The sequence below is a fragment of the Corvus kubaryi genome, unplaced genomic scaffold, assembly GCF_017639235.1.
Source record: "Corvus kubaryi isolate FWS band 111438036 unplaced genomic scaffold, C.kubaryi_AGA036_p1.0 37384, whole genome shotgun sequence".
Classification (NCBI taxonomy): domain Eukaryota; kingdom Metazoa; phylum Chordata; class Aves; order Passeriformes; family Corvidae; genus Corvus; species Corvus kubaryi.
In genome coordinates this window covers 1542346-1553056 of record NW_024581126.1, presented here as the reverse complement: position 1 = coordinate 1553056, position 10711 = coordinate 1542346, and the positions used below count along the sequence as shown (strand labels likewise).

At 45.2% G+C, this 10711-nt stretch overlaps 1 protein-coding gene across 8 annotated transcripts in view; it reads right to left on the bottom strand.

The window, feature by feature from the left end:
- Positions 1 to 74: 74 nt before the first annotated feature.
- The window catches only part of ARNTL (aryl hydrocarbon receptor nuclear translocator like), a 48086-nt gene continuing 37449 nt past the window's right edge, over positions 75 to 10711 (bottom strand). For 6 of the 8 annotated variants that reach the window (XM_042035680.1, XM_042035679.1, XM_042035678.1 and 3 more), the window contains 8 exons: positions 9452 to 9698; positions 6276 to 6382; positions 5779 to 5929; positions 5110 to 5198; positions 4168 to 4276; positions 2394 to 2487; positions 1295 to 1397; positions 75 to 777 (listed from right to left, as the gene is read on the bottom strand). In XM_042035680.1, the coding sequence (XP_041891614.1) occupies positions 617 to 777; positions 1295 to 1397; positions 2394 to 2487; positions 4168 to 4276; positions 5110 to 5198; positions 5779 to 5929; positions 6276 to 6382; positions 9452 to 9698 (1061 nt within the window). In that variant the 3' untranslated portion in view covers positions 75 to 616. The remainder of the gene's footprint in view (positions 778 to 1294; positions 1398 to 2393; positions 2488 to 4167; positions 4277 to 5109; positions 5199 to 5778; positions 5930 to 6275; positions 6383 to 9451; positions 9699 to 10711) is intronic. The other 2 variants (XM_042035683.1, XM_042035681.1) reach the window with 1 other exon arrangement.

Here is a 10711-nt window from a genome sequence, read left to right as displayed (position 1 = left end):
CAAAGTGGTGTATGTAAGGCATTGGTTTTCCTCCCTTTTCCCCCAAGGCTAAAGAAATGATAAATACCAAGTGCTTCCAGCATGCACCTTCAGCAGGGTTTTATCAAATTTATTTATCAAAGTAAATGCTCCATCGTAGAACAAGGGAAACATTTATTTTAAAAATATTTAACTGTCTAATACATTACACTTTAACAATATTTATAGTAAAGGATTCTTACAAGAAAGAATAAACAGCTTTATGGTACAATTAGTATAAGAAATATCCACATGGGGACTGTTTTGCAGTGTAAAAACACACCATACATCTGAAATGGTCATTTGCATATAAAAGCTACCACTGATGCCAGTGAGTTGCACAGTGATTTAAAAAAAATTTCAAACAACAGAATCCAAAATATACAAGTGTTGCAAGCTATACACAGCTAACCAAATCAACACAGAACACTGTAGCAGGTTATTCCACTTTGTCTGAAGTTACACATGGTAGGATGAGTTGCGTTCTGACACAGCTTTTATGAAATTCCTACATAAAAGCCTCTCAGTCTCACACGTTTCACAGACTGCAGAGCTCCACCAGTAAATGCACTTTGATAGTGGGTGCTGGGTGCTTCATTTACAAGGGCCAGGGCAGGTCGCTGAAGTCCACGGGGCCGCCGAGCCCCGCGTCGGCCTCCAGCAGGCTCATGATGACCGCCATGGCCGCCTCGTCGTTGCTGGGGCTGCTCGAGCCCTGCTCCGTGTCGATCATGTCGATGCCTATGTGGGAGTTCTCCCCTGCAGGGGAGCACAGCGTGAGCCAGCTGCTCAGTGTGGCTGCTCACCTCACTGCCTCCGGCTGGGATGGCGCATGTGGGGAACAGCCAGGGGTTCCAGGCCCAGGCTGCAGTGCCAGGGACCGCCCTGGCAGCTGGGTGTGAGAGGAGGGACACTGGGTCACCGCAGCAGTGACCACCACACCTCAGGGACAAGCTGAGAGCCAGACTTCAAACACAGCCCCACACCAACATCTGGGAGGCAGCAGGCAGGGGGAGCTAAGCTAACCCACACTGACTCAGCAAGAGCCAAGAGGCTTCCAAGCACTACCTAAGAAACTTGCCAGTGCAAGGAAAGTTTACAAAACAGGCTGCAGGTGCCTCTTGGGGCACACAGAGTGGGTGGGTGGCTGTGGGCTTCGTGCCCCAGCTGGAGCCTGCAGATGGTAAAAGCAAGTTACTGCTAAAACCAACCACCTTGTTACAGTGTCCATGTGTGTTCAGCAGCATTGAGGATGTGCGTGCGTGACTTCACTTACCCAGGATAGAGGAGTTGTCGGAATATGGGTACCCAGAATTATCCTGGATTTGCCCAGACAGCAGCCCAGCTGAAGAAATGTCTGGAGTGCCACCATTCAAGATCTTGAAAGACAAAACAGAAGCTATAAAGCAGCATGAAATGGTGCATGGAGTCTTAAACTGTCCTATACTGGGATTTTTTATATAGGGTAGATGGACTTCCCCAAAAAACCCCTGTGGTTTATAACAAACACTCTTCTAAACAAAGAGAAATATCAAGGGGTGCTGAAAACACCCAATCCTCCACCTGTTTTTTCCTTTATGCCATGTCAGCAGCCCCTATTCTGTGTGTAGATGTTGAATACTGTAGGGCAGAAGCAGCAAGAATAACTATTACTGGAATTTTAACTGTTCCAACTTGAAGTTTTATTTCAAGAACAAAGAGAGTTGGAAATAGACAGAAACATTTATTGTCTGCTCCAGTACAAGCAATTCTTATGTGTAGTCATCATAATTTCTGAGTAAAAAGGTTAAGTAAGTCTGAAGCAGTGCATAAGGATCTGGGTAACTGTTCTTCTTGCTTCGGATAAAACTTCCATAAGCATTTAGAGATTGCTGGAAGCAGCCAGGACAAGTGTTCAGGTGGCTCAGTGCTGGTAATGGCACCTGAGTGCTACTCAAGCCCTCTTAGAGCGGGGCAGGTGCACAGCGTTGGCTTAGAAACACCCTCCCAGTGCCAGGAAAGCTCCGAATTGTCCTGGTATGTCCTACAGCAGCGCTGTAGCACAACTGGTGGGATCCACTCGGGCACAGCCAGCGCTCCCGTGCCAGCACTTCCAGCGTTCACCAGCACGGGGTGTTAGAGAGTTTTTGGAGGGTGGGGAGAGAGCTGTTCCTTGCAGCTCCGCTGGAAAAATACAACCTAAAGGGCAGGTGGATTTCAAAGGCTGCTGGTGTTTGGGAAGTGCTGCTCCCTGCCCTGCAGGCAGTGCTGTACAGGGGTTGTGACCACTGCAGCACTTTGGCTGGGTCAGGCCTTTCCAGCCCAGCAGCCAGGAGTTGCTCCCACAAGCAAATCCCACATCCCTTGCCATGGACTGTGGGGGAAGCTGTTCTTACCTTCTTCCCTCCCGGCGAGGATGTGTCGGGCGGGGGGGTGCTGGTGATGTTCAGGGGACTTGAGCCACAGCTGGAAGGTGATGATCCTCTTATCCTAAAACATGGATAAAAGCAGGCATGGATTTACAAGCAACTCAGAGACTGGGAGTTTCAAATGCTGACTTCAGTACCAGATGCCATAAGGTGCTGAAAGCATGAGCTTCATTTTTGTAATTTCCTCCCTTTTCCAGTGTTCCTCAAACCAGCAGGAGCAGCAATGTGTGTAAATCCAGCCTGCTTGGCCTGCGTGCTTTTCCTCCTCCCCGTTTTTGTTCCTGGACAGCCTTCCCTGAGTCAGAGGAAAAGGCTGCTATGGAAAGCCTCATTTTTGTGTATTTTACTTCAGTGTCCATCAGCTAAGAATTCCAGCTGCCTCAATCACATAACCCAGACTCCTTCAGTGAACTACTGCTACAGAAGTACTCTGGACACTGGATTGTTTTTAACTGCTTAAAGCCACATTGTTCATTTCCGTTTTCCACAGCTTGATCAAACATCTTTAATAATGAATAATGTATTGACTGTAGAACCAACAAATCTCTAGACCAAAGGGAGGAGGGGTAGTTACAGGGAAAAGCAATGGAAATGGGAATCTTCTCCTTGGCAGAGTTCCCCTGGGAAAGCTGAACAGAAGGCAGCTTTGGAAAATAGTAACAGCTGCTGAAAAAGGACTGGAACTAACCCAGGGTCGGAACTGAAATGCAAGCATGGGTGGTAACTGCACTACTACACTCACTTGGCTAATTAAGTGCTTTACAGCTACTGAAAGGGATGGTTAAGCTTCAAAGTATTGGCTCTGCCTTGGGTTTTTTTCTTTTCCTCGCTCCCCTTTTTCCTCTTCTTCCTACAGCAAGGAACAAAGTCTTAGGCATAGGTCTGCTGTTGCCTTAAGTGAGGATGGGAAGGAGTCTCCTGCCTGCAGCAGGAACAGAACTATGGAAACAGACTGAATGTGCTCCTGGACTGCAGCTCAGTCTGGTTAAATTGCTACCACTAAACATCTGCTGGGTGAGACCACTTTTATAGGAAAGGGAACACAGTTCCCAAAAGGAAATCCATGAAGAACAGGGATTTTTAGCCAACAGAAATTAAGTGGTACCCACTGAAAGCAGCTGCTCACACAGGTGAGAACACAAGAAGCAGCTGTGGATCCCCACAGTCCCTTAGGGACCCTGTGTTTGACCCAGGCCCACATCCTGAGTACCATGGGAAGTCCCCAGCATGGTGTCCTTGCTCCAAGAGCTGCAGGGGAACTGCACAAGCTCATCATGCACATCTAACAACTCCAAAAGCATCTGAGTGAATGGACTGCACGAAAACAAACATCGCTGTTCTGGCACACAGTCAATAGCTTTGGCATTTGAAGGTTGTGCCACTCACAGCCTCAAGTCACTGGGAAAAGAACAGTCTGGAATGGATTTGTTTCTAGTTAGCTGCTCTTTTTAACTCCTGTTTCTGGTAAACAGGTCATCATCATCATCATCATCACCCTGCAAAAAAGTTCCAGTATCAGCCTTTTGCAAGAGAAAGCTGGGAGTCTGTAACTTCATGCTTTCATTGTGGGGGTTGACTGCCTCAGGGATGCTGAACAGGAATCTGTAGCTGTCTGTGAAATACAGCTGGATCACTCCTTATTCATCTTGAATAAGTTGTTCTTTAAGAGGAATTAGACTTCCTTAATTTCCTCTTAAAGAACAATAATAAAATAACTTAAATTCACACCATTTTCTCTCACCTGTGAATCTCCATGATTTCTTCAGCAATCATCCTCCCTATTTTACCTGCCCCAGCTCTTGTTCCACCTGGAATTCCAGGCACAGTAGGATGGGTCCTTTTGGGGCCACCTGAAATGAGTAGATTGTCTTAAGGTCAGATAAAAGCTTGCAAAGCTTCTCCACAGAGCATCTGTGTTTAGGCTTTGAGCAGCTGCAGGACCTTCTGAACTGGATTTATTTACAGTTCCACCAACTGGTGAGTGCCTTCGAATGTATGAAAAGCTCTGGCTTGCCCTGAGCTGTGCTGGGTCTCAGATGTCCCTCAGTGCCAGCAGGGACAGAACAGATCCCAACTCCTTCAGAATCTGGCTGTTGTCCTCTTTTAAAACCAAGCATCTGGTGCTACCTCTTGTCCAGAGCTGTACAGAATGGCCTTGTCAGACCTGCTCTTCTCTGTGCCCAAACAGGCTCTTTTCCAAACATGTTTGTTCTCTGCTTTGTGTGAAGAACTTGCCAGTGCATATTCCATTCAATATGGGAAAAGCCCAAGGTTCCTGATGACTGCAAATAAAGCTCCTGGCAGGTAACTGCAGGAATTGAAAAGTGGAGGGAAAAGTGAGGGCTGAACAGTCAGGAGCTGTTGCTGTAATGTGATTCACATTTGCACAGCACTTGGGAGGTTGTCAGGGAGGAGCCCAATATACTCCACAGCAGAGAAAAGACCACACTGAGAGGGCAGGAAAGGCCACAGCACTGCTTATCCAGAGTGGATAATTGCCTGCTTTTGGAAATGCATATTTAACAACAGCAACCCTCAGCAGCTGCGGCTCAGTCCCAAAACTAAACCTTATTTTCCTTAGCATATTAACACATCTCAGTGCAGAAGTGCAGCAAATCTGGGCAGGCAGGATGAGCTGCTCCCAAGGCACGACAGCCAATAACTCCCAGAGCACAGGAATTACCTTCTCCAGCCTGGAGCACGCTGTCCATGCTGTGTGGGGACGCCGCCAGCTGAGGAAAGGCCGCGTCCCCGCTGTCCAGGACCGTGGTGCTGTGGAGGTCAAGGATTAGATGAATCAGTGAGAGAAAGCCCTATCAGTGACTAAAACCCAAGTCATGCAAGCCAGAGCTTCAGTATGGAATGCTTCAGGGTTTCAGTAGTCTGTGAGTCAGTGTCACCTCTGTGCCTGACACCAGGGCTGGGTAAACAACAGAAATGAACCACCCTGCTCATTCACACAGCTCAGTGTGCAGGGCAGGACCCCAACAGCTTCTCTCATCAGAGAATTCCTCTACAGCAGTTATTCTGCTGAGAGAAGTCACCTCAAGGAAAAGGAAAAGGGGGGAAGAAGTACCTGCCAAAGCAAAGAAACGCATGTCCTGTAAGACCCTACAAAGACCGAATCCCAGGTTTTCCCAAAGAAAGAAAATATCTCTATTTTCTGCAGGCTTTAACAACCAGAAATGAAATTACTGCAGCTGTTAAACCAAAGCCCCTCTCCCCAGGGTGTTATCTGGAGGAGACATCTATTGTCACACAGAAGGTGTGCACATATTTAGGTCAAATCTCACATGAGAAAAGGGCAGAACAATGGGCATTTCCAGGCACCTGCTGAGGGAAAAGCACTTACGAAACGACTGTGTTTGTGGAGACAATGTATTCTACTTCTTTGGTCCAAGGGTTCATGAAACTGAACCAGCGACTCCGCAACGTAATAAAAGAGCCATCTTTTATTTTAAACTTGTAGCAGTTAGTTGTAATTTTTTCTCTTGTCTGCAAAACTGAAGACAGGCAGAAAGCAAGTGATTTGTGTCAAACAGGCACCACAACAACATAAATAGAGCCCTTGTCAGGGAAAACCCAGTTAATTCCTCCCCTCACCCCTCAAGAAAAATGCTGTTCCTCCCTCATCCCCCTCACCTATCCTGAACCTCAAATATTCCCTACAAATCCATGCAAGTCTAAGATAATCACAGTGTTTGGCACATACAGCACAATGTTCTCCACTAAAGCACTTGCAAACAGCAATACCCAAATCTTTTCAAGTCTGTTGGGTTTCCTTAATACACAACAACTGTCGCCAATATTTTGAACAAAATTTCTTTCCTGAATTATTAGTAATTGTACCTTGTCTGTGACATTCTGCAAGATGTGCTATATCATCTTGATGAAAATATTCATAACATGAAGTACCTAGAAGTTCCTGGGGTAAGTATGCCAGGATGGCTGTTGCCCTGGGGAAGGGAGGGAGAGGAAGAAAATAAAGAAAACAAAAAAAATCTTTTCAAGTTGAAGTATTAGTCAGAGATTCCTAAATCTCACACCGAGGCTGGGTAAGGCTCAAGTAATGCGGAAAGGAATTTTCAGCTTAGAAGGTAAAAGTAATTCCTTAAGAATACTATTTTTAATTCTCAGGTAATTAAAAAAGTACCTAACACCCAGAGCCCTCAGGTATTACATCTGACCTACCGCCACCAGAGGGGATGTAAGAGTTTCTAAATAGCTTTGAAGATACACTGTAATTTTGGGAATTTAAGCCTGAAAAAAGCTGCCCTGTAGCAGCCACAAGATAACACCAAGCTTTTTGCATAAAATGCCACTGCAAAACAGACATCAAAGGTTTGGAGAACTCAAGAGTGGGACAAAACAACACCCCACCAAACTCAACTTGGATTTTGTACGTTTCTTAGGAGAAAATTACTGAGGGAGAAGTGACAGTTCCTTGAAGAAACTGAAGTTTCACAATTCCAGACTATTCCAATGCAAATTAAACATGAAGGGCAATAAGGAACAAAGCTGGGTAGATCAACACCTCTTCTGCAATCTCAAAAAAGCCCAAATTAAATATTATAAAATGTAGAAATTGGTACATATTAATAATTATGAATAAGAACAGAAGGAAAAAAGCTGAAGCACAAAATCCATAGTATTTAAATGTGGGGCACTTCTTGTATGTTCCCAAACACACCAAGAGAATTCAGCACCAATCAGGTGCTTTACACCTCAAGTCCTCCTTGACAGGTAGATCAAACACCTCAGTCCTGGTGAAGGAAACAAGAATTTAAACTGACTTTTGTCTGGTGAGCCTTATCCCAGGACACTTAAACCCCAAGATAACCCATCAAAGCAATCTCTAAGAGAACCACAAAGCAGCAAAACAAAGTCTATCTTTAAAATGGAAGAGCTGGCAACCAAGTCAACCTTATTCCAGTATTTTTCCAAGAACTTTAGCAACCAAGGCTTTTAGCAGCACTGCTGTGGTGGGACACCTGACATAGATGAGGAACAACCAGCATGAGCATCAACAGGTGATTTGTCAACCCTTTTCTTTTCACAGCAGGATGTACAGGTGCTGTGGAAAGGAGAATCTGCACCAAGTGACAGATGGCAATGGACTTGGTGAATCCAATATCTGACCCTGTCCTATTATGCAAGGAAGGAAATTGTTTGTGTCCTTCTGGAATTTCATGCTGTATTTCCTCTTTTCCTCAGCTCACTTCTCCGACAAAACAAGGCAGCTCTGAATTCTGAAGCTGTGTCTGATGTCATCTGCATAGACAAGAAACTTAATTTTACTCTCAAATTCACCATGCAGACCAATTAGAAGTACTGAATAAAGAAGAGGAGAGACATTCTCTTTAAAACCCTGTTCAGTGCAGCGTTCCAACAGTGAATTATTAAGCAGTTCCCTGGCTGTGGCAGCCCAGCTAATTGGTACCTGACACACAGCAGAGCTTCTCCAGGGACCATCCAATCCATAAGGACACAAAGGGTCACAGGGAGTTTAAGAAGTGTTTCTTGCCTGAGTTCCTTGGACAAATGCTAAAGGAACAGTGCAAGTCTATATTAACAAAAAAACCTGACTTGGAAAGAAATTGCTTCCAACTTTTACAGGTGCCTAAATATTCTCCAGTAGAAGCAAGGATCATTGGATGTCAACTTCAGGCCTAGAGACCAGGCTGTCTTCTAAATAAATTCCCCTTCAAAGAGCCCTTTGAAGTAGCAAACACATTCCAAGGACTGCAAACAACAGCTGGAAAACAATTAAATAAAAGCGTATGTGTTTAAATCCAATGGGTCAACATTTTCTGAGTCTCATTATTTTAGAAATGCCTCAAAACTACTCATCAGGGGAATATGTCTGATCTTTTGAAAATAAAACTTGCTTATAAACAAGACAGAATGGCATTTTCTGGGCAACAGGAAGCTATGAATGCTCCCACAGCTCCCAGGGCGAGCACTCGAGAGTTGGTACTTTCCAAAGCTTTCTATCAAATTAAAACCAAAAACACCCAAAGAACCTAACCAAAAGACACAGCCAAACCACCCCAAACCAGATAGGTAACATAAAAAAAACCAAACCAGTCTCCTTACTGCACTTCCTCCCACGACTATCCTCTACTTCCTCTCAAAGGGCACTAAAGATCAGCTGAGTCTCCTCTGAAAGCAATTCCAGCAAGCAGATTCTGTCAGAGTTTGGAGTTTGGGCTTTTCTAGCAGCTGAGCCAAAGCCACAGGGAAATTGGAACAGCCTCACCTGGGCAGTCTCAATCCCTGTTGACAAGGAAAGGAACCAAGCAACCCCTCTCCAACCAACCCAGCATAACCTCTCCATTAACATCCTTCAACCTCCTACTTTTCCCTCCAAGATCCAGTAATTTTCAAGGAAGATTCAGGTCATATGTGCCTGCTACTTAAGCAAATTCAAGTAATTTCTTTTGGAAAAGGAAAGAATTAGCCTTTTAGATAATAAATTGATGTTTGAAAGCAGATACCACACTGGCACAAGTTCTCAACCCGTTTCCAAGAGATAACCTTATGAAAAGCTTTGCTTACAGACACAAAAGATCCCATAGAGAAGCATTAACCCAGCAGAATGTGCCCCAGTAAACAGTTATGTAAGTGTACATGCTAGCAAAGCCTAACCCAGCCTCTGCAGCCACTTAACCGTGTGGTGTTTGCAAAAGGGTTCCAGTAACACAGGTAGCCATTAGGGTACAGTTTCAAAACATTTTCTTCTGTAGATTTCACATGTACATAACCCCCTTAATGAACCGGCAGAAATGATCCTGGCGTTATTCTCCCGTATTTTTGGAAGTTTGGGGGATTTTTTAAAACTTTAACCAGTCATACTGAAAATATGCATAGTAACAGCTTTGAGCTCCACCTCAAAACCCAACCCAGCTCGCAGTAAAAAGCTAGAAAGGGCAGCAATTTATTTTCCCCATGGTATTTACACTGCTGCAAGGAAAGCTGTCCGTGAGGCAGTGCTGGACAGCGGAAGGTGTTGGAGGAATTCTCACCTCTGATCTACAAAGACGAATTTCCCGTCGATGGCGTGCCGGGACACGTATTCCGTGGGCTTCACGCGGATCTCACCGTTCACCGGCTGCGGGACCACGTGGGGATGGAGCCTTCCAATGGCAACAAGGCAGCTTAAATTACAACCCTCGTTATCTGGCTCGTTATCTTCATCTAGGCCCATCTTTGTTGGAGGCCAGCTTTTTAAATAGCCTGTGCTATGAATAGTGCAAAAGCTTTTGCGGTCTGCTGTAAAAAGAAAACAAAAAAAAGAACCCAAAAAACAAACCAACAAAACCCAAGAAAGCAGTTAGGTCATGGATGCAGCTTTGGAGAACTTCAACTCAGTTCTGCTAATAATGCATCTCCTCTCTTAGGCAGGAAATTCGGGGGGCTGGGGGTGTTTAGCCTGGAGAAAAGGAGGCTCAGGGGTGACCTTATCACTCTCTAGGACTGCCAGAAAGGAGGGGGGAGCCAGGTGGGGATCGGCCTCTTCTCCCAGGAAACAAGAAACAGGACAAGGGGATACAGCCTGAAGCTGCGACAGGGGAGGGTCAGGTCAGGATTCAGGAAGAATTTCCTCACTGAAAAGACTGTCAGGCATGGAAGGGGCTGCCCAGGGAGGTGATGGAGTCCCCATCCCTGGAGGTGTTCAAGAAGTGACACAGCACTCAGTGCCATGGTCTGGCTGACAAGGTGATGTTTGGTCAAAGGCTGGGACTCAATAATCTTGGAAATCTTTTCCAACCGTAAGGACTCTGTGATTCTAAGGGATTTTTCAGCACTCCTGCTGTAATGCAGCTAATCGGAGATAATCCAATAAACAATTTATCTTGGCAAAACCCCTGTTTATGCTGAAACATCACATAGCTCAGACCAAGGTTGCTTTTGGTAATTTTGAGCAGAAATTGCATCACATTTTATTATTTCAGCAAAGGAGGCAAACAATCCAAAGGAATGTTTGAAGAAATTAGATTAATAAATACACTGCCTCTTTCAACTTAACCTGGGGCTCCTACAAAACCCAGGAACATGTTTGGCAGAACATACACTGTTTGGGGTGTACAGGGGACAGCTGTAGACAGGGGTGATGAACATTTGCAAGGGCCAGTAAAAGTCAGTATCCAAAAGGAGAATTCCTATTCCTCAGCACTGAGCAGGCCTGAAAACTCCAAGGAAGATGACTTTCACAGGGAGGTAGAGTAAAAGGCTTACGCCACACTATACAAACTGGCTTCCTCAGCAATGAGCACAAAAGCAGG